The 24,438-nt window shown below is 36.7% G+C and overlaps 1 protein-coding gene across 1 annotated transcript in view; it reads left to right on the top strand.

The window, feature by feature from the left end:
• ADAM22 (ADAM metallopeptidase domain 22) overlaps positions 1 to 24,438 on the top strand; it is a 707,952-nt gene that overhangs the window by 55,273 nt on the left and 628,241 nt on the right. Inside the window, 1 exon segment of the mRNA XM_053713991.1 lies at positions 19,130 to 19,206. Within this exon segment, the coding sequence (XP_053569966.1) occupies positions 19,130 to 19,206 (77 nt within the window).

Below are 24,438 nucleotides of genomic sequence, written 5' to 3'. Positions count from 1 at the left end.
TACTGATAATGGTTCTTCTGGTTCAGAGGTTTCTGTCTCAGAGGTTGATGCTGATAAATCTTTGTATTTGTTCAAGATGGAATTTATTCGTTCTTTACTTAAAGAAGTATTAATTGCATTAGAAATAGAGGATTCTGGTCCTCTTGATACTAAATCTAAACGTTTAAATAAGGTTTTTAAATCTCCTGTAGTTATTCCAGAAGTGTTTTCTCTCCCTGATGCTATTTCTGAAGTAATTTCCAGGGAATGGAATAATTTGGGTAATTCATTTACTCCTTCTAAAACGTTTAAGCAATTATATCCTGTGCCATCTGACAGATTAGAGTTTTTTGGGACAAAATCCCTAAGGTTAATGGGGCTGTCTCTACTCCTCCTAAACGTACTATACGGCAGATAGTACTTCATTTAAGGATCCTTTAGATAGGAAAATTGAATCCTTTCTAAGAAAAGCTTACTTATGTTCAGGTAATCTTCTTAGACCTGCTATATTTTTAGCGGATGTTGCTGCAGCTTCAACTTTTTGGTTAGAAGCTTTAGCGCAACAAGTAACAGATCATAATTTTATAGCATTATTATTATTATTCTATAACATGCTAATAATTTTATTTGTGATACCATTTTTTGATATCATTAGAGTTGATGTCAGGTATATGTCTCTAGCTATTTTAGCTAGAAAAGCTTTATGGCTTAAAACTTGGAATGCTGATATGTCTTCTAAGTCAACTTTGCTTTCCCTTTCTTTCCAGGGTAATAAATTATTCGGTTCTCAGTTGGATTCTATTATCTCAACTGTTACTGGAGGGAAGGGAACTTTTTTACCAAAGGATAAAAAATCTAAGGTAAATTTAGATCTAATAATCGTTTTCGTTCCTTTCCTCACAACAAGGAACAAAAGCCTGATCCTTCATCCTCAGGAGCGGTATCAGTTTGGAAACCATTTCCAGTTTGGAATATATCCAAGCCTTATAGAAACCTAAAGCCAGCTCCTAAGTACCCATGAAGGTGCGGCCCTCATTCCAGCTCAGCTGGTATGGGGCAGATTACGTTTTCTTCAAAGAAATTTGGATCAATTCCATTCACAATCTCTGGTTTCAGAACATTGTTTCAGAAAGATACAGAATTGGCTTCAAGTTAAGGCCTCCTGCAAAGAGATTTTTTTCTTTCCCGTGTCCCAGTAAACACAGCAAAGGCTCAGCATTTCTGAAATGTGTTTCAGATCTAGAGTTGGCTGGAGTAATTATGCCAGTTCCAGCTCTGGAACAGGGGCTAGGGTTTTATTCTATCTCTTCATTGTACCAAAGAAGGTCAATTCCTTCAGACCAGTTCCGGATCTATCAATATTGAATCGTTATGTAAAGATGGTAACTGTAGGACTATCCTGCCTTTTGTTTAGCAAGGGCATTATATGTCTACAATAGATTTACAGGATGCATATCTGCATATTCCGATTCATCCAGATCACTTTTAGTTTCTGAGATTCTCTTTTTAGACAAGCATTACCAGTTTTGTGGCTCTACCGTTTGGCCTAGCATCAGCTCCAAGAATTTTTTCAAAGGTTCTCAGTGCCCTTCTGTCTGTAATCAGAAAACAGGGTTTTGGTGTTTCCTTATTTGGACGATATCTTGGTACTTGCTCAGTCTTCACATTTTCGCAGAATCTCATACGAATCGACTTGTGTTGTTTCTTCAAGATCATGGTTGGAGGATCATTTTACCAAAAAGTTCATTGATTCCTCAGACAAGGGTAACCTTTTTAGGTTTCCAGATAGATTCAGTGTCTATGACTCTGTCCTTGTCAGACAAGAGAAGTTTAACATTGATATCAGCTTGTCAAAACCTTCAGTCACAATCATTCCCTTTAGTAGCCTTATGCATGGAAATTTTAGGTCTTAGGACTGCCGCATCGGATGCGATCTCCTTTGCTCGTTTTCACATGCGACCTCTTCAGCTCTGTATGCTGAACCAATGGTGCAGGGATTACACAAAGATATCTCAATTAATATCTTTAAACCGATTATACGACACTCTCTGACGTGGTGGACAGATCACCATCGTTTAGTTCAGGGGGCTTCTTTGTTCTTCCGACCTGGACTATAATCTCAACAGATGCAAGTATTACAGGTTGGGGAGCTGTGTGGGGGTCTCTGACGGCACAAGGGGTTTGGGAATCTCAGGAGGTGAGATTACCGATCAATATTTGGAACTATTTGGAGCAATTTTCAGAGCTCTTCAGTCTTGGCCTCTTCTGAAGAGAGAGTTGTTCATTTGTTTTCAGATAGACAATGTCACAACTGTGGCATACATCAATCATCAAGGAGGGACTCACAGTCCTCTGGCTATGAAAGAAGTATCTCGAATTTTGGTTTGGGCGGAATCCAGCTCCTGTCTAATCTCTGCGGTTCATATCCCAGGTATAGACAATTGGGAAGCGGATTATCTCAGTCGCCAAACGTTGCATCCGGGCGAATGGTCTCTTCACCCAGAGGTATTTCTTCAGATTGTTCAAATGTGGGAACTCCCAGAAATAGATCTGATGGCTTCTCATCTAAACAAGAAACTTCCCTGGTATCTGTCCAGATCCCGGGATCCTCGGGCGGAGGCAGTGGATGCATTATCACTTCCTTGGAAGTATCATCCTGCCTATATCTTTCCGCCTCTAGTTCTTCTTCCAAAAGTATTCTCCAAGATTCTACAGGAATGCTCGTTTGTCCTGCTGGTAGCTCCAGCATGGCCTCACAGGTTTTGGTATGCGGATCTTGTCCGGATGGCCTCTTGCCAGCTGTGGACTCTTCCGTTAAGACCAGACTTTCTGTTGTAAGGTCCTTTCTTCCATCAGGATCTCAAATCCTTAAATTTTAAGGTATGGAGTTTGAACGCTTGATTCTTGGTCAAAGAGGTTTCTCTGACTCTGTGATTAATACTATGTGACAGGCTCGTAAATCTGTATCTAGAGAGATATATTATAGAGTCTGGAAGACTTATATTTCTTAGTGTCTTTCTCTTCATTTTTCTTGGCATTCTTTTTGAATACCGAGAATTTTACAGTTTCTTCAGGATGGTTTAGATAACGGTTTGTCCGCAAGTTCCTTGAATGGACAAATCTCTGCTCTTTCTGTTCTTTTTCACAGAAAGTTTGCTAATCTTCCTGATATTCATTGTTTTGTACAAGCTTTGGTTCGTATAAAACCTGTCTTTAAGTCAATTTCTCCTCCTTGGAGTTTGAATTTGGTTCTGGGGGCTCTTCAAGCTCCTCCTTTTGAACCCATGTATTCTTTGGTCATTAAATTACTTTCTTGGAAAGTTTTGTTTCTTTTGGCCATCTCTTCTACCAGAAGAGTCTCTGAATTATCTGCTCTTTCTTGTGAGTCTCCTTTTCTGATTTTTCATCAGGATAAGGCGGTGCTACAAACTTCTTTTGAATTTTTTACCTAAGGTTGTGAATTCTAACAACATTAGTAGAGAAATTGTGGTTCCTTCATTGTGTCCTAATCCTATGAATTCTAAGGAGAAATCATTGCATTTTTGGATGCTGTTAGAGCTTTGTATTATTATGTTGAAGCTACTAAGTCTTTCCGAAAGACTTCTAGTCTATTTGTCATCTTTTCCGGTTCTAGAAAAGGCCAGAAAGCTTCTGCCATTTCTTTGGCATTTTGGTTGAAATCTTTATTTCATCATGCCTATGTCGAGTCGGGTAAAATTCCGCCTCGAAGGATTACAGCTCATTCTACTAGGTCAGTTTCTACTTCCTGGGCGTTTAGGAATGAAGCTTCGGTTGATCAGATTTGCAAAGCAGCAACTTGGTCCTCTTTGCATACTTTTACTAAATTCTACCATTTTGATGTGTTTTCTTCTTCTGAAGCAGTTTTTGGTAGAAAAGTACTTCAGGCAGTGGTTTCAGTTTGAATCTTCTGTTTATGTTTTTCATTAAACTTTATTTTGGGTGTGGATTATTTTCAGCAGGAATTGGCTGTCTTTATTTTATCCCTCCCTCTCTAGTGACTCTTGCGTGGAAAGATCCACATCTTGGGTAGTCATTATCCCATACGTCACTAGCTCATGGACTCTTGCTAATTACATGAAAGAAAACATAATTTATGTAAGAACTTACCTGATAAATTCATTTCTTTCATATTAGCAAGAGTCCATGAGGCCCGCCCTTTTTTTGTGGTGGTTATGATTTTTTTGTATAAAGCACAATTATTCCAATTCCTTATTTTATATGCTTTCGCACTTTTTTCTTATCACCCCACTTCTTGGCTATTCGTTAAACTGAATTGTGGGTGTGGTGAGGGGTGTATTTATAGGTATTTTAAGGTTTGGGAAACTTTGCCCCTCCTGGTAGGAATGTATATCCCATACGTCACTAGCTCATGGACTCTTGCTAATATGAAAGAAATGAATTTATCAGGTAAGTTCTTACATAAATTATGTTTTTGAATATACTGAGTGTATTGCACCGCAGAAATAAGCTGCAGCTGAAAAACTTACCGCTGCTTGCGCCCTCCCCAACCACTGATGCTGCGAGTGGGGAGCTGTTGGCCCTGTTTGGCACCGCTGTGAAGCTGCAGCTGAGGAGAACCTTTCCCTGCCGTGTCTTTGCCGTGTTGGTGTGACGGAAGTGACGAGGATCAGCTGATCGTGACTACACTGGCACATTGCCATAGCGGTGCTTGCTACGGAAGCCTGGAAGCCGGCCTGTTCTCACCACCCACCGGTGCTGCGTGTGGGAGACAGGCAGAGAGCTACCCCCTGGAGCCGCAATCGGAGTCCCTCCTATAGCTGCTGATTCTCTTCTGTCCGGGCAGCAGGAGCATTGGTCAGGTCAACTGTCTAATCGCAGTGACAGTGTAAATTTTGGAATGGACCGGGAGGAGGCTTGAAATCCAGGGCAGTGTTCTCCTTCCAAAGCCAGTCATTTCTTGGTCCAGAGAAGCTCCACACAAGAAGAGGCACCACACTGACTCTTACAACAACAGAGACCTACTGTCGCTGGAGGGTGAGTGCAGGGTAAAACTGGACTTTTGTTTCTTTTTCTCCTTCTTTTCTTCTGTTGAACTGTTAAAAAGAAAAGGAATTGTCAAAGCTACTAACCATTTGAACTTGTATAAGTGAAGGCTGGCTGCTGGGATTTACAAAGTTTAAAGAGGAGGAAAAAAAGGGGACCAAAAAAAAAAAAAAGAAAAAAAAGGCCTCATTTAATACCCCACTTAGTGGTGGAATAATATTCACCAAGTAACTACCTCTGAAGAGACACAGATTCAAACATATAGGAGGAAAGGGGAAGAGGGAAAGGAGAAAAAAGGAAAAAAAAAAGAAAGAAACCAAGAACTATATGTGTTTAGTGAGAGTGCTTCAAACTCATGAACTGGTTATCTTATATGTTACATATTCCTCTTTCTCTGAATTTGGAGCTTTGAAACTAACTGATTTTTTTTTTTTCCTTCATGTGCATATGTGCTAGTTATAATTAATCGCATATGATAACTGTGTTATATAAGAATACCTGAGTATTAATAACACTGACAATCCCCTTAGGTTTAAAGAGGTCTCTTCATTAAAGTAAAATAAGGGAAGTGGTTAAACTCCTTAAGGTACAGGCTTAAAGATAAAGTTTAAATCAAATAGCTATACTCAAGGAAAGTTAGGGGCTTGACCATAGAAAGATTTGGAAGGGATGTATTTTTTCTTCTGAGATGGCTATAGTGAAAGGACTGTGTAGTTTGTAAGTTTTTGCAACTAAGTGGTGACAGAGTTAAAACATTTACCATCTCCACGTAAACTAAAACTCTCTGGAAACTATAGATTGAATAAATAGACTCATAGGTTCACTCTAAGAGGAATTAGGGGGTAAAGTTTATAACTTAATAAGAATAACCGATATCTAGAGTTTGTTATAATTGATAAGATTGTGGCCACCTGGGAAGCAGACCATTATTTTCACAGAAATTTACAATTCAATTCAGTGCTAAAAAATTGAATAACCAAGCGTTTGTTTCTTATAATATTAATTTTGATCTTTTTTTTTTTTTTTTTTTTTTTGCTGGTACTAGAGACTAGATATAGATACAAGGTAAAAATTCCCAGAGAGCAGTAATTAATGCACTAAAGAATTGCTTTGTTACAAAAATCGTTATAAATTAATAACATTCTTGTGATCTAAAGAACTAAGCTGGTACCCTCACATTTCCTATATATGACCGCAGACACAAAATAAAGTGTTAATATTCAATCAGGGTCAGGCAGAATCAAGATTTTCTTATAAAGTTCAAGTGTAAACATTACAGATACATAAACAGACATATTGGCTAGGGATAACATATAAAAACAACACACTCTAAATTTTCACACTACAACTAGAGGAGCAAACATCTATAGGATAGGTATTCCTGCAACGGTTTTAACCACCCTTAAATCGTCGCCATCTCCTGGTCTTTCTAGCACTTTCCCCTTTTTGTTTTTTTTTTATTATTTTTTTATTTCTTCCCCCTTCCTTCACTGATCACAGAACAGTGACACATATCTCACATACCACCTCCCTATCTTTAAAGAACAGCACGGCTACACATTCTTCCTTTTTTTTTTTTTTTCTGTGTGTTTTCTATCTTTTCCTCACTCGAGAATTCCTCGATATATCACTATTAAATGATCACATTTTTTATTTTTTATGGATAAATTTGTCACTTCCCCCATATTCACTTCGAAACACAATCCAGGCATGGCGTCGAAAAATAGGGAACGCAGAAATAAGAATCCCGCCGAAGCCCTAGTTGAAAGCATTGAGGAGACTACTCCATCAAAACCTCTAAAGTCTGCGACCCCACAAGATAACCAAGCTCTAGTAAATAGTATTTTAGAAGCCATATCTCCCAAATTTGAGAGCTTGACGAATGAAATTAAGCAAGAAATCACCTCATTAACAACAGAGATCAGACAATATTCCAAAAGATTACAGGAAGCAGAAGAACGTATCTCAGAGCTAGAAGACACCACAAACTCCTATATACCCAGAATAGAGAGTAACCAGAGTAACATTCACAAACTACAGGCAAAGATAGACGACCTAGAAAATAGGTCAAGAAGGAACAATCTAAGAGTCATTGGCTTTCCAGATCCTTCTAAACAGGAAGACCTCATGAAGGTTATGACCCATACCCTACCCCTTCTGTTAAAACTCCCAGAAGACCTGCCTCCTGTTCTGATTGAAAGAGCCCACAGACTGGGGAGTGTAACACAAAACTCTACCAATTTAACTAATCCAAGGCCAATCATTGCAAAATTTTTTAATTTCCAGGACAAAATGACTTATCTACAATACTATCGCAAAAATCAACCCATTTTCTATGAAGGCAAAAAAATTCTCCTATTCCAGGATTTCTCCATTGAGACCTCCAGGAAGAGGAGGGAACTCTCCCCGGTCTGTGGCAGAATGCTCAGAGCAGGGTGGCAGGCCACAGTGATTTACCCGGCTAGAATTAAATTGTTTTTGGAGGGACAAACCTTTTTCTTTGACACAGCAGCAGAGGCGGAAAAAAAACTAGCAGATCATGGCTGTATATGATTTTTTGCCTCAGGTAGTTAAAAGAACAATTACGTATAAACGCTCAGTGGGAAGGATACCTTCACTGCTACTTCTTATTTTCTATGCTGTGTTGTATATAAAGAGAATTATATATACACTTTTTTTTTTTCTCTCTCTCTCCTTCCCTCTCTTTTTTTTTTTTTTTCTTTGCTTCTCCACTCCTCCTTTCCCCCCCTCCCGTACCCCACACAGCTTGTGATTAATTTTTTCGGAATTGGCTGCCTTTTAGAATTCATTGGACAACCCCATGAATAAAGATATCAAAATCACCTCATGGAATATAGGTGGGATTACGTCCCCAATCAAACGAAAAACAGTATTGGCATACTTGCAGAAAACTAAAACCCTTATAGCATTACTTCAAGAGACACATCTCAACGCAGAAGAATCATTAAAGCTGAAATCATCATGGGTGGCGGAATGCATTTTCTCACCCTCAGTTAATAGGAGTAAGGGAGTTGCAATTCTGATTGGGAAAAAACTAAGCTATGAAAAATTTGATATATTGATTGATCCGGATAGCAGATTCATAATTGTGAAGTTGAAAATCTCAAATTCAATTTATACTATATGTAATTTGTATGCACCAAATATAATTGAGTACGGGTTTTGGGACTCTCTCCAAGCAAAAATTTTGCAATTTGCGGAAGGCCACATTATTATTGCAGGGGACTTTAATATGTCCCCACGACCCCCAATAGACAGATTGAGATACGGGTTGAAAAAGGGGATAAACAAGAAGGATAAACTGGAAAACAAGTTATTCAAATCTATTATGCGAAATTTAGCAGTCAGAGATATTTGGAGGGTTCAAAACCCCGATAGTAGAAAATTTACATGTTGCTCTAGAACGACTAAATCTCTATCGAGAATTGATCTCATGCTAATTAATGACAGCTTATATCACAAGGGGGTTAAAGCACAGATATCAGAAATCTTACTCTCTGACCATGCACCAATCACTTTAAATATCCCAGACTTGAAACCCGGTCTTAAAAAACAAAGCTTTTTTTATCCAAAATTCCTCAACAAAAATGCAAAATTTAGAGATTGGCTTAGGAAAAGATGGGAGGATTACTACCGAAATAATAAAGACTCAGTGGCAAGTCCACTGATATTATGGGAAACAGCAAAGGCGGTACTGAGGGGGGACATGATCGCATTTATGGCAAACCTCAAAAGAGAAGCCCGCCGAAAGGAAAGACAAGTAATCAACATAGTAAGTAATGCTTATAACAGGTACTTAAATAACCCTTCTGACGAGAATTGGAGAAAATATAATAAAGGTAAAGAAGACAGAGATACTTTTCTGCTTCTTAACTCCACACAAGCAGACCTAAAATATCAATCAAACTTTTACAAATTTGGTAACAAATCAGGCAAACTATTGGCTAAATTGGTAAAGAACTCGAGAGCCTCAAAATCAGTGGAAAACAGTTAAGAGTGAGTGCACCTATTGGATTGAGACAGCTCAACCCTGATAAACAGCTGTTCCTTCAAACAACTGTGAGGGATCGATGGGGTAAAAAACAAGTGAGGGGAGCTGTGTGTATTTCAATACATAAATAATATGTGTTACCGTGACCTTTAAATGAGCTTCTCGTATTGGTTTCAAAATTCAATCATAATATATATTGCGCTGTGATAAGGTAAACAAATAGGTGAAAATTGGGTGAAAAATAGTGAAAATATGACTACAAGAGGTTAAAAAACAAAATATTTAATTGTTGCCATACAAAACAATATTGGACTAGATAATATATTCTGATAGGATAATAAGTGGTAAAGAGCTCTATTACCTTGCGTATATTATATATTAAAATTCCTCAATCACAAGTTAAAATTGACAATAAATTCACAATAAATTCATGCTATAGTGTTCAAAGCATATGATAAAAACAGATTAAGTTAAAATAATTAACGTAGGAGGTGGAAATAAATGTTCATCTGATGAATTGCAAGTATCTTTTAATGTGACTTTAAATGTGACTTTTAGTTGGAAATGAAATTACTCACAGTTTGCTTGAAATAATTTTTCCAGGTGTCTGATTGGTTGAAACAGACAAGCCTTTATGTGAATTTTTTTTTTTTTTTCGCTGTAGTTAAAACTTGTAGATCGAAATTGTAGATGAAGATAACAGCTACTGGATGGTAAAGATGCTGAAACTGTTTACCTAAACTGGGTTTGCAGGAGTTTCAGTTGTTGATAAAACTTGGTTCTATATGTAACGTAGGAGGTGGAAATAAATGTTCATCTGATGAATTGCAAGTATCTTTTGATGTGACTTTTAGTTGGAAATGAAATTACTCACAGTTTGCATGAAATCATTTTTCCAGGTGTCTGATTGGTTGAAACAGACAAGCCTTTATGTGAATAAAATAATTTTTCCGCTGTAGTTGAAACTTGTAGATAGAAATTGTAGATGAAGATAACAACTACTGGATGGTAAAGATGCTGAAACTGTTTACCTAAACTGGGTTTGCAGGAGTTTCAGTTGTTGATAAAACTTGGTTCTGTATATTTAAACTGTTATCTAAGACTTGGTTTGCAGGAGTTTCAGTTGTTGGTATGACTTAATTATAGAAACTGTTTACCTTGTATTTATTTGCTGGAGTTTTTATTTTTATGGTTGCGTGAGGTGTTTGAACGCTTCTCTTTGTAGGTGTCTGTTTGTAGCTGAAACTATATACCCTCCCAGGGTTTGCTGGAGTTTCAGTGATTGATGGTTGGTCTGTAGTGAAACTGTTTACCTAGGAAAGGTTTGCAGGAGTTTCAGACCACCTGTTGGTTATAAAAATCTTTTCTTAAGAGTTGCTGGAGCTGTATACCTTTTTCAAGGTTTGCTGGAGCTTCAGGTCTGGTGAGTGTCCACTTTAAGTCTTGTGGTGCTCGGTGTATAGCAATCACCGGTAACGGATTTTTTCGTGTTCAATCCTGGGTAGTCTCAGATGCAAACTTGAGTTGTTGAAGTGCACATTAGGGGCAAATCTATGCGTTTCGGCTTCAGCCTTTATCAAGATGCCCAAGGTGTGCTGGTCTTGAGTTTTTAAAGGTGTAGGCGTGATTTCATTGGAGCAATTTGAAATCTGGATCAGCCAATCAGCAAATTGGTAACTACATAGGTTTGTAGCAATTAGTTTTATTATGTTGAAAAAAGGACCTTAGTTTTACCTTGAACATAGGAAAATTGATAAATAAAATATGACATTTATAGAATAGGAAACAATAATAAAATATTTTGATAATTTTAATGGATATTTTTTTGAAATGTAAAAATGTTTAAAAAACTTTTTAAAACTTGTAGATATTAGAACAATTAAATATGTGTTGCCTCTTATAGTTGGGAGTTAAAGAGTTTTTTTGCAAAAAACATATTTTAAAATTAATTGTGCGTGTCTAATTTCATTGATACAATATTTTTATTGTTATATTCTTTTCGTTGATGCATTATTTTGGACAGTTTGGTAAATGTACCATTGCTTAAATTTTATTTGGATTTTATGGACTTATATTGGTCTCCCTTTAAATTTATATCTTTGAGTGCTAATGTGGGAGGTTCTTATATTCAAGTATAGAAAGGTATTAATTTAAAGAGGAATTTTTACTTATTCTATATGTGAGGATCAATTTATTTCACCTAAAATTTATAGGTGTAAATTTGTAATTTATAGTACAGATTAGTATGACGTTATTGGCTGTTTTTTTAAATGAGAAAATTAAGATCAAATTCCATATTTAGTCCGTGGGGGTGTAGAGTTTTAAAAGAGTGGATATATTCTGCTTCTTTTCTCAGAAGTAGATTTTCTATGTTTCCCCCTCTAGGGTTTAAAATGATTTTCTGAACACCCCAAAATTTCATATGTCTAGTATTGCCATTATGGCATTCTGTAAAGTGTTTGTATAGAATTGTATTAGTAGCTTTATGCTCAATGTGATGTAAGTGTTCTCTAATGCGATCTCTTAGCATTCGACTAGTTTGGCCAAAATATTGATGGCCACATAAGCATTGTATGCAATAAATTACATTTTTGTCTGAGCAGCGGATAATTTCTTTAATATTAATATATTGAGGATTTCAGAGACGCCAAAATATTAAATCTAGTAGTTCTGGCCGCAAGAAACTTAATCTTTAAAAAATGGAAAACTAGATTTATACCTACAGTGAATGAGGTAAAAAATTATCTCAAAAAACAATACAGGGTAGAACAACTTGCCACAGATCTAAACCTAGAGGGCGAAATTGTAGCATTCTTCAGCAAATGGTCAAAATTCATTAAAATCTTTTCGTCAATCGAAATAGAGGATATGATAAGCCCATTTCAAAACTCGGAGATAGTTCTCTTGGGCATTTGGTAGAGTGGGGCTGGTGCGGGGGGGGGAGGAAAGTTAAAATAAGGAGGATACTAAATCAATATTCTTCCCTTTTTTTTCTTTTTACAATTTGGTTAACTTTAAAGGGCAGTGAGGCACTCATTAGTCTGTGCAGAAATTAAAATGATAAAGAAGGTCAGATAACATTAACTCTATTTCGCTGTCCACTGCTCTGTTGTTTCAAGGTGTTATTGAGCAACGTAAAAGGAAGGTTTATTTTTTGTTGGAAAATTAAGTTGTCAAAGAATCTTCCAATATTTAACAAATAATCCCTTTTGGTTGATTAAGTTTAATTTCTTTAAAATAAATTTGTGTTAGTATAAACAACAGACTATGTCATAAAGCATGATTGTACTGTCTACCGATTTTTGCTATTGCTGTTGTACTAAATTATTGCTGCACTGTTGTATTTTCTCTTGCTCTCTTTTTTTTTTTTTTTTTTTTCTCTTATTTTTTGTTTGTTGGCATTATTGAAATAAAAATAAAAATGATATTTTAAAAAACCCAAGGATCCAAAACTGCTCATACCTTTGAGCATAAAGTCCCAAAATGCTCAGTGACACATATTTACACACTTCTTAAAGGGACCTATAATGCAAACGTTATATGGTCTTTTTTGTTAGAGCATGATTATTATTTTTTTGCTTTTACCTCATAGCTAAAAGTGCTGAACAGGAAATAGTCAGTGAACAAAATTAGTAATGACAAACACAAGAAGTTGAAAAATTTATCAAATCAGAGTATGTCCTTTTTTTATACAAAAGATCACTAATTTAATTCACAAGATATTTATTTTTATATCACTGTGGATGTTGCAAAGAAAAAAAAAAAAGAAAGAAAAAAAAAAAGGGAAAAAAAAAAAATTGACATGCATTGTCTGAATCATGAAAGTTTAATTTTGACTAGACTGTCCTTTTAAAGCATAAGCGTGTAAAGCAGGTAAATGTATTATTGGTGTAAAATGGAGAATAAAAGAACAAAGAGCGTGCTAGACTGATTAGGAATCATATTAGTGTCCTTGACCCTTTTTTTTGTTAACCGCTGATAGTTTTCACTCCTGGACAATCTGATCTTATCCTACTGGCCATAACTTTCTACCTATAGCACTTTGCTGATCATACTCACCATGTATTGGCCTTAGCTTTATGCATTTTGTACTTGCTGGCTACACATATCTGCCTATTGTACCTGCTGGCAATACTATCTATAATACTCTATAGTACATGCTGATTATACCTTTCTACTTATTGTAATTGCTGGCCTGATCTTTATACCTATTGATCATTCTTTCCTGGCTATGGTATCTGCTGGTTCTGTCCTGTCTACATATTTCAGCTATATCCTATAGCACAGGGCTAGTTATTCCTGTCTCTAGTACCTGCAGACCATAACCTGCCCATAGTACCTGCAGGCCATAAATTGCCCATTGTACCTGCAGGCCATAACCTGCCTAAAGTACATACAGTTCATAACCTGCCTTTAATACCTGCAGGCCATAACCTGCCTATAGTACCTGCAGGTCATAACTTACTTATAGTAATTGCAGGCCATAACCTGCCTATATTACCTGCTGGCAATAACCTTTCTAAAGTAGCTGGCATATAACTTACCTATAGTACCTGTTGGCCATAACCTACTTATAGTACCTGCAGGTCATTACTTGCCTATAGTAACTGCAGGTCATAACTTGCCTATATTCCCTTCTGGCAATAACCTGCCTAAAGTATCTGTATATAGTAACTTACCTAAAGTACCCGTTGGCCATAACCTGCATATAAAACCTTGAGAAAGGGGCAGGAGCCATGAATTGTTGCTCTCTTTAATAAAGGTACTGTTACTTACCTGTGTGCCACCTCTATTTGTGTTTTTACATATGCCATTTTAAGACCCATTGAGGGGGTATGGAAGGTGTTGCACAAGAACACAATACAATTCTATTGATAACCGAAAGGACATTTTGTGTTTGTGCTGATACTAGGACGTTATTCTATAGTTATAAGATCATAAGTATTTTTTTTTAATTCAAAATGTAATCCATTTGCGATCATATTAAAAAAAACTTAACTTTTTCACAAACTTTGGATTCTCACTGAAATTATTTACATACCACTTGTGCAGTCATAACCTAAATGGTTGTAAAAGCTTTTATTTTTTCACAAACTTTGGATTCTCACTGAAATCCACTGGTCACCCACCATCTTAGGTACTGGCAGACACTCTGCCACTATTACGTTTTAGGGCAATTCATTTTTTAATTATTTTTTTTGCAGTGTAGGATCCCCCTTACCCTCCCACCTCCCTGATCTCTCCAAAACCGCTCTCTAACCATCCCTTCCTCTAACTTGTGTCCATTGTCTTGGGTACAGGCAGCTGTCTGCCAAAACCAGTTTATATGTATTTATTTCTTCTTTCTTCTTTCTAATTTATTAATAAAAAGTCATTTTATCTGAAGTGTAGCAGACCCCTCACCATCCCCCCCGTCCAATCGATCATTGTCTAGTGCCCCCCTCCCCTCTAATGGTAGCTTTTCTATAATGTAGTAAATCCCTCCCTCTCTGTCTGTGTAAAAAAAAATCTGTAGCAGTCAACATCCCTCCCTTCCCCTCCTGCCCTCCTCCGGCGATGAGCTGAGAACCTGCCTTCCACACCACCAACAGCACCACCACAAGCCGATGCAAACAGGGACAAAGAGTGTCCCTGTGTACATCAGTGATCTGCTTCATATGGTAACATGAGCACTGTCAGCGCTTCCTTACCATATGAAGACAGATGCCTTCCCCCTCTGGTTGCGGTCTTAGCTGTCAGAGCTGACAGCTGGGACGACTGCAGCATAAGGGAGAAGGTTGGACGTAGCTACTACGTCAACAGGGTAGACTGGGCAAAGTACCCTGTGACATGGCTTAAGAAATTAAATATGATTCAAATAGAGCATTCAGATAGAGATACAGATACTGCACTTCATTTCAAACAACTATACTTAAATTTTCAATTTTACTTTGTTCTTTTAGTATGCTTAGTTGAAAAGCATACATAGGTAGGCTCAGGAATGTGCACATCTTGAGCATTATAGTGCAGCAGTGTTTTTTTTACAATATTAGTAACAATGTAATACATTGCTGCATACAATGCTGTCCTATAGTTCTCAACAATGTATGTATAACAAGTGTTTTAAAGGGACACTGAACCCAACTTTCTAATTTACTTCTATTAGCAAATGTTCTTCTTTCTCTTGGTATCTTTATTTGAAAAGCAAGAATGTAATTTTAGATGCTGGCCCATTTTTGGTGAACAACCTGGGTTGTTCTTGCTGATTGGTGGATAGTTTCTTCCACCAATAAACAAGTGCTGTCCAGGGTGCTGGACTTTCTTTTTCAAATAAAGATAGCAAGAGAACGAAAAAAATTGATAATAGGAGTAAATTAGAAAGTTGCTTAAAATTGCCTGCTCTATCTGAATCACAAAAGAAAAAATTTGGGTTCAGTGTCCCTTTAATGTATTTGATGACCTTTTTAATATTAAATAGGTTAAAAATGACATCTTGCTAGGCACATTCTGTATATATCAACATATCGTTATATAAGTTCAGAACCACGGATGAAAATGGGGCAGTCATATTGCTTTTATACACATTAAACAATGTACTGATTTGTGATGACGTGTCACTTTGCTATTGGTTTACTAAAGATTGTTTACATCTTCTTTACTATAAAACATTGGAAGAAAGTCATTCTGGATTTCCTATTATCATTTCTCTTGTCAGAAAATGAAAATGCAAATGTCAGGATGCTTACCAATGACATCTATTTAAAGGGATATTAAACAGTATGAGATTGTAATATAAAATGATTAAAAGAACAGTCTACTTCAGAATTTGTATTGTTTAAAAAGATAGATAATACCTTTATTACCCATTCCCCAGTTTTGCATAACCAACATGGTTATATTCTTCTTACCTCTGTGATTACCTTGTATCTCTGTAGACTTCCCCCTTATTTTAGTTCTTTTGACAGACTTGCTTTTTAGCCAATCAGTGCTGACTCCTAGGTAACTTCACGTGCGTAAGCGCAATGTTATCTTTATGGCATGCATGAACTAATGCCCTCTAGCTGTGAAAAACTGTCAAAATGCTCTAGTAAGAGGCGGCCTTCAAGGGCTTAGAAATTAGGTTTAGCTTTTAACAATAAAAACCAAGAGAACAAAGCAAATTTGATTGTAAAAGTAAATTGGAAAGTTGTTTAAAATTGCATGCCCTATCTGAATCATGAACGTTTAATTTTGATTAGACTGTCCCTTTAATTATATGTAGTTAAAAAACGTAGTAATGTACTTTCATTGTTTATTTTGTCCCCTTTTCCTGTAATTTAACTCAGAATTTTTTTATTTTTTTTTAAATTCCAATGATTTTTTTTTTTAAAGTAATGGACGCCGCAATGTCTAAAATTAAGTTTTAAGCTTATCTTACTGTTCTGCTGCAAACAATTAGGAACAGATACAGTTAATAGAATAGACTATATAAACACCCTGTTTATACAAACTCTTCTTTATTGCCTGGTTTATATATCTTTCCCTAATTGTTTTCCACAGAAGACTGAGATAAATAGAAAACTATTTCAAACATGGCGGCGCCCATTACTTTATAGAATCTAGAGTACTTTATAGAAACTAAACTTTTGGACTTACATAATCAACAATATTTACACAATTACTGTAATGGTAAAAATACTGCTACATATTAATCTAAGACTAATCTTTGCATTGAATAAATCATTATGTCTAGCATGTATTTACTGTTTAACATCCCTTTAAAGGGACACTCAAGTCAAAATAAACTTTTATGATTCAGATAGAGCATACAGTTTTAAAACACTTTCCAATTTACTTCTGTTTATCAAATTTTGCACAATCTTTTTATGTACACATTTTCTGGGGAACAATATCCTACTAAGCATGTGCACAAGCACACAGGGTATACATATACTAGTCTGTGATTTGCTGATGTCTGTCACATGATACAGAGGGACATAAAATGAGAGAAAAAATACATTTTTCAGGAAAAAAATCTTCTGTTTATTTGAAATTGTGTGCCTTGTGTTTTTGTTATGCAATTCTACTTCATTGAGTGGTCCTTTAATAGATGCAATGACTTGACTAATTGCAGGGCTGAAATACTGGTTAAAAAAAGACAATAACATTTTGAGTTGGAAAAATGAACAATAGACATCATTAATTGTAGCTGTGGAATGTAGGTCAATGTCTTCATGGCTACTATTGCTCATCAACAATACTACACAGAAGAATATAATGTAAACCTCTAAGCTTTTCACACCTAAGTACATACACGTAAGCTAATGGGATGTTTTAGTTAAAAACATGTTTATGTGAAGAATGTAAAGGGTTAATATGCTATCAAATAATATTTGTCCCTCCTGGCTTTAATATAGTTAGAAGAATAGGATGTTGATGATATTTTAAAATGTATTGTATTGATGTAGATCCGACATCCATCCTCATCGAAGCGGCAAGAAGTAATCAACGAAGCCGGGAGAAGTCTTCATCCAAGCAGGGAAAAGTGGTCCTCCAGACGGGCAGAAGTCTTCATCCAGACGGCATCTTCTATCTTCATCCATCCGGCGAGTAGCGGGTCCATCTTCAAGACATCCGGCACGGAGAATCCTCTTCTTACGATGAATGAAGGTTCCTTTAAGTGACGTCATCCAAGATGGCGTCCCTTAAATTCCGATTGGCTGATAGAATTCTATCAGCCAATCGTAATCTAAGGGACGCCATCTTGGATGATGTCACTTAAAGGAACCTTCATTCGTCGGGAGTCGTCGTAAGAAGAGGATGCTCCACCCCGGATGTCTTGAAGATGGACCTGCTCCTCGCCGGATAGATGAAGATAAAAGATGCCTTCTGGAAGAAGACTTCTGCCCGCCTGGAGGACCACTTCTCCCGGCTTGGATGAAGACTTCTCCCGGCTTTATTGAGGACTTCTTGCTGCATCGTTGAGGACTTCTCCCGGCTTTGTTGACGATGGATGTCGGCTCTTCAAAACTGTAAGTGGCTCTTCAGGGGTTAGTGTTAAGTTTTTTTAAGGGTGTATTGGGTGGGTTTTATTTTTAGGTTAGGGTTTGGGCAGCAATAGAGCTAAATGCCCTTTTAAGGGCAATGCCCATCCAAATGCCCTTTTCAGGGCAATGGGGAGCTTAGGTTTTTTTAGTTAGGGTTTAATTTGGGGGGTTTGGTTGTGTGGGTGGTGGGTTTTACTGTTGGGGGGGTTGTTTGTATTTTTTTTACAGGTAAAAGAGCTGGTTTCTTTGGGGCAATGCCCCACAAAAGGCCCTTTTCATGGCTATTGGTAGTTTAGGTTACGCTAGGTTTTTTTTATTTTGGGGGGGCTTTTTTATTTTGATAGGGCTATTAGATTAGGTGTAATTAGTTTAAATATCTTGTAATTTGTTTTTTTATTTTGTGTAATTTTGTTGTTGTTGTTGTAATTTTGGTATTTGTATTTAATTTAGTTAATTGTATTTAATTTAAGTAATTAATTTAATTGTTGTGTAAGGTTAGGTGTTAGTGTAAGACAGGTTAGGTTTTATTTTACAGGTAAATTTGTATTTATTTTAGCTAGGTAGTTAGTAAATAGTTAATAACTATTTAGTAACTATTCTACCTAGTTAAAATAAATACAAACTTGCCTGTAAATAAAAATAAATAATTCAAACTCATAACTACTGACTTTAGAATGCGTTACGAATCTTGCGGCATAGGCTGTACCACTCACTTTTTGGCCTCAAAAAAAAAAGCTTGTAATATCGGCGCTATGGAAGTCCCATTGAAAAAAGACTTTACGCAAACTTTGTAAGTTAATTTGCGGTACGGCCAAAAAAGTGTGTGGTACAGCTGTACCTACAAGACTCGTAATAGCAGCGGTAGTGAAAAAGCAGAGTTATGAGCCTTAACGCTGCTTTTTTACTCATAACGCAAAACTCGTAATCTAGCCATATGTTAGGAGGACCTTTAAGAGGTTTCTTGTATATGTTTTTGTTGGAATATTGCAGTTTAATCATTGTAAACTAAAGCCAAACCTTCCCTAAATGAACAAATGGATAATGCTTCAGCATTGAGAGTATTTACTGTAAGAATAAATATAACATTTTGCCTTCATTTATTTTGCAGACCACCCACCTTGCCCAGACCACCTTTGAAATTGATGTATTTGGAACTTCTTTCATTTTGGATGTAGAATTGAACCAGTGAGTATAAAACCATGAAAACAATAAGTGTGCTGGTATAAAGCAAGACAACATATTTACTTGATAACATGTAATGTATTTTAGTAAAGAAACAACACTTTTTACCTGTCTTGTGCTAAAATCATTCATTATTCCTTCTCACGATTAATTTTCTATTCTCACCAATCTCTTTTCTGCTTTTTCTCGCTGTATTGATTCTCATATGTCTTCTATTTTTCTATATTTAAGGGACAGTCTAGTCAAAATTAAACTTTCATGATTCAGATAGGGCATGCCATTTTAAACAACTTTCCAATTCACTTTTATCATCAAATTTGCTTTGTTCTCTTGGTCTTCTTCGTTGAAAGCTTAACCTAGGTATGCTCATATGCTAATTTCGAAGCCAGTGAAGGCTGCCTCTTATTTCAATGCATTTTCCAATTTTTCACAGTTGGAAAGCGCTAGTTCATGTGTGCCATATAGATAACATTGTGCTCACGCCCGTGGAATTATTACACTAATTGGCTAAAATGCAAGTCTGCAGAGGCTTAGATACAAGGTAATCATAGAGGTAAAACATGTATTAATATAACTGTGTTGGTTGTGCAAAACTGGGGAATGGGTAATAAAGGGATTATCTATATTTTTGAACAATAAATATTCTGAAGTAGACTGTCCCTTTAAATATTTTATTTCTCCCTCTTGCCTTATATTGTTCCTTCTTCTCTCCACCATACCATGTACAGATCTGTTACTCAGTCTCCCTCAATCTCTGTAGCACAAATGTATCCTCTTGGTCTCTCAGATACAAGCCTATTACAGCTCATATTTTCAGAATTACCCTTAAAGGGACAGTAAAGTAAACACAAAATTAAATGAATTGCATAGAGCATGCAATTTCGAATGTACTTCTATTATCAGTTTTGCTTAGTTAAAATGTATCATAGATGTAAATTGGAGCTCAAGAGTGTGCATGTGAGTTTTGGCAGCAGTTTGCAACAATGTTTGTAGCAAAGTTAACCCCTTAATGACCGAGGACGTGCAGGGTACGTCCTCAAAAAAAAGGCAGTTAATGCCTGAGAACGTACCCTGCACGTCCTCGGTTTGGAAAGCAGTTGGAAGCGATCCTGCTCGCTTCCAGCTGCTTTCCGGTTATTGCAGGCATCGAGGCATCCTGCAATAACCATTTGTAGCCATCCGGTGCAGAAAGAGCCACTCTGTGGCCCTCTCTGCACCGGACATTAACGGCTACGTTCGTTGGTGGGTGGGAGCCGGTGTGGGAGGTGGGTGGCGGCCATCGATGGCCTTTGTGATGCGGAGGGGGGCGGGATCGGGGGCGGGGACGACCGGGGGGACGCGCACGGACGCGCGCGCGTGCACGGGGAGGCCGGGCGGGTGCGTGCACGGGGAGGGAGCGGGTGGGAACCACTACGCTACAGAAAATGTTTTTGTGAGAAGTGGGGATCAAAGGGGTTAATATGGTTATTTTGGTGATCGGTTTGGCTGGTGGGGTATTGGACTGTGGGGGGGAAGCTACACTACAGAAACTAATAGTTAAACATTAAAAAAAAAACATTTTTATTTGCAAACTGGGTACTGGCAGACAGCTGCCAGTACCCAAGATGGCCCCAATAAGGCAGAGGGGGAGGGTTAGGGAGCTATTTTGGGGGGATCAGGGAGGTTGGGGGCTAAGGGGGGACCCTACATAGCAGCATATGTAAATATGCTTAAAAAAAATTATTATTTTTTTTTTTATACCTTTTATTTTAGTACTGGCAGACTTTCTGCCAGTACTTAAGATGGCGGGGACAATTGTGGGGTGGGGGAGGGAAGAGTGCTGTTTGGGAGGGATCAGGGGGTGGGATGTGTCAGGTGGGAGTCTGATCTCTACACTAAAGCTAAAATTAACCCTGCAAGCTCCCTACAAACTACCTAATTAACCCCTTCACTGCTGGCCATAATACACATGTGATGCGCAGCAGCATTTAGCGGCCTTATAATTACCAAAAAGCAACGCCAAAGCCATATATGTCTGCTATTTATGAACAAAGGGGATCCCAGAGAAGCATTTAAAACCATTTGTGCCATAATTGCACAAGCTGTTTGTAAATAATTTTAGTGAAAAACCTAAAGTTTGAAAAAGTGAACAATTTTTTTTTATTTGATTGCTTTTGGCGGTGAAATGGTGGCATGAAATATACCAAAATGGGCCTAGATCAATACTTGGGGTTGTCTACTACACTACACTAGAGCTAAAATTAACCCTAGAAGCTCCCTACATGCTCCCTAATTAACCCATTCACTGCTGGGCATAATACACGGTTGGTGCGCAGTGGCATTTAGCAGCCTTCTAATTACCAAAAAGCAAAGCCAAAGCCATATATGTCTGCTATTTATGAACAAAGGGGATCCCAGAGAAGCATTTACAACCATTTATTCCATAATTTCATGAGTTGTTTGTAAATAATTTCAGTGAGAAACCTAAAGTTTGTGAAAAAATTTGTGAAAAAGTAAAATAATTTTTTTATTTGATCGCATTCGGCGGTGAAATGTTGCCATGAAATATACCAAAATGGGCCTAGATCAATACTTTGGGATGTCTTCTAAAAAAAAATATATACATGTCAATGGATATTCAGAGATTCCTGAAAGATATTAGTATCCCAATGTAACTAGCGCTAATTTTGAAAAAAAGTGGTTTGGAAATGGCAAAGTGCTACTTGTACTTATAGCCCTATAACTTGCAAAAAAAGTAAAGAACATGTAAACATTGGGTATTTCTAAACTCAGGACAAAATTTAGAAACTATTTAGCATGGGTGTTTTTTGGTGGTTGTAGATGTGTAACAGATTTTGGGGGTCAAAGTTAGAAAAAGTGTGTTTTTTTCCATTTTTTCCTCATATTTTATAATATTTTTTATAGTAAATTATAAGATATGATGAAAATAATGGTATATTTTGAAAGTCCATTTAATGGCGAGAAAAACGGTATATAATATGTGTGGGTACAGTAAATGAGTAAGAGGAAAATTACAGCTAAACACAAACACCGCAAAAATGTAAAAATAGCCTTGGTCCCAAACGGACAGAAAATGGAAAAGTGCTGTGGTCATTAAGGGGTTATACACAATTGCAGACACTGCTGCCATATGGCCAGATTTCAAGTGTTGCATTAATGATAGTGCAGGACGCAATAAGTAATATAACTGGGTGGATTGCACAAACATTAGTGCGCAACTTCACATAAATAAATAAATCCACGGTAAATCACATAAACCAGAGAAGGGTAAGTGTGGCCGACATTGCGCTAGTGCAACCTATCCTTTCAATAGATATCACAAATGCGCTAAATAGCGCTTAAATTACAAACTGAAAGTTTATATATGTTTGTGTGTGTCTAAATATGTGTATGTGTGTATGCATACATATCTATGTATGTCTATATATGTGTATTTATGGGTTTCTATGTATAAATATGTATGTGCACACATACATACATTTTAACACATACTGTATATGCACATATATTGAAATACATATACACTTTTGAGTCCTCTGCAATCAAATATTTTTATTTGTTTGTAATATATATATATATATATATATATATATATATATATATATATATATATATATATAATTATTATTAAATTGTGTTTTTATTAAGGTTATAAGATATACAGGCATATGCATAGTTACAATATAGTCTTACACTTAAGCATATAAAAACAGTTTTTGATAGCTGTCAGTAGATTCCATCTTGTATACAGGAGATTTATATAAAACAGTACTGCTAATATGATATAGTATAGAAAATGTAACAATACACTCCAGATATAGTATAATCATATAAAGAATAAATAACTCTCCCAATTGTACACATCATTTTGTACATAAGTGAAATAACTATACAGCAGCAAACCTCTTTATATTTAAGTCTAACTATTTCCCGTATTTCCAACAGCCACTCTTGGGCCATGACCATTGAGAATGTAGATAGGAGGGAATAGTAATGTTTAGCTTGCAAGTGTAAGGGATATATTGGAGTCACAGAGGCAAATTATGTCTTAGAATTAGTTTTAATTGATGTGAACATTTAGATAGTAAACATTTATAGAAGTTAGCATTGACTGGTAAAATAGTTATGAGCTATAGAATATTTAGTCTCCTAGAAAACATTTTTCAATCTTTTGCCTCTGTATAACATGTTAGTTTATAGTAATAGTATAGGGGGATGGTTTGCAGGACTTATTCTCCTGTGTTTAAAACGTAAACAATATGGTGGGGGGCAGAGTTGATGGAAACAAAAATTCGGATTTCACTATAGAGTTGGGGTAATGGAGTAAAGTAAGATATTCAGTGGCTAGCATCAGTTCACTAATTTACAGGCTGTTATTCAAAATTAAATTATCAAAATCAGATAATCTAACATGTAGGTCTAAATGCATATAAAGCTGGGCTTACCAACTATAGTTAATATAAATAAAATGGCTCGTAGTAAACTCATGCAGTTTTCCCCGTTTTAGTTTCTGGCGGACCACTCACAAACCTGTATGATAGCATAAGCAAGGCTAACTGAGATAAATAATAAACACAAGGCTATAAACAAGTTAATATTGTCATCAAAAAAGAAAAAACTAACAGAGAATCAATGTCTCTTATCTAATATTAAAGGAGCTTTCTGTACTGCAATATCCTTGGTTTAATGCAGCCTCTTTTCCAAACTACTATCTATTGTTTATAAGGGTAGTTACAGATTGTATAGTTTTATATACTTTTATATCAGGTTAACAAACCGTCATAAAGCACATATCCCAAATTCTGTTGTAGACATAAGCTTCTATCAGGGAGCGGGAGCTTATAAGCTCCTATCCTATGCCATGTCTGTCCTGTGTAATTGCATCGACCTGTGATCGCACTTCAGAAATGGTGTATGTCTTGTGCCTGTATGCCCCTATAGCAGCTGACAGTCCCTGGGTACATTCAGAGAGATAATATTTTCGGGTGGTTTCATCTAAGGTATCTCGTTTTGGCAGGCAGTTACGCACCTTAGCATTAGACCTCCACATAAGGAGGTTACCAGAGACCAGGCCAAGTTCATCATACCACTGTTATTTAGTGCAGTCTGGCAAAGATCCTCTTCCTCATCTTCGGTTCCCCAGATTGGAATGCCAGTGCTTCTGAGACTTGGTTCATCCGTCTCTCTATCAGAAACTCCTGATGCTCATCAAAAGATTTCCCTGGGGACCGACCG

This window comes from Bombina bombina, chromosome 5 (genome assembly GCF_027579735.1).
Source record: "Bombina bombina isolate aBomBom1 chromosome 5, aBomBom1.pri, whole genome shotgun sequence".
Taxonomy (NCBI): domain Eukaryota; kingdom Metazoa; phylum Chordata; class Amphibia; order Anura; family Bombinatoridae; genus Bombina; species Bombina bombina.
The sequence above is the reverse complement of the archived record's forward strand: the minus strand, read 5'-3'. Positions and strand labels throughout refer to the sequence as shown.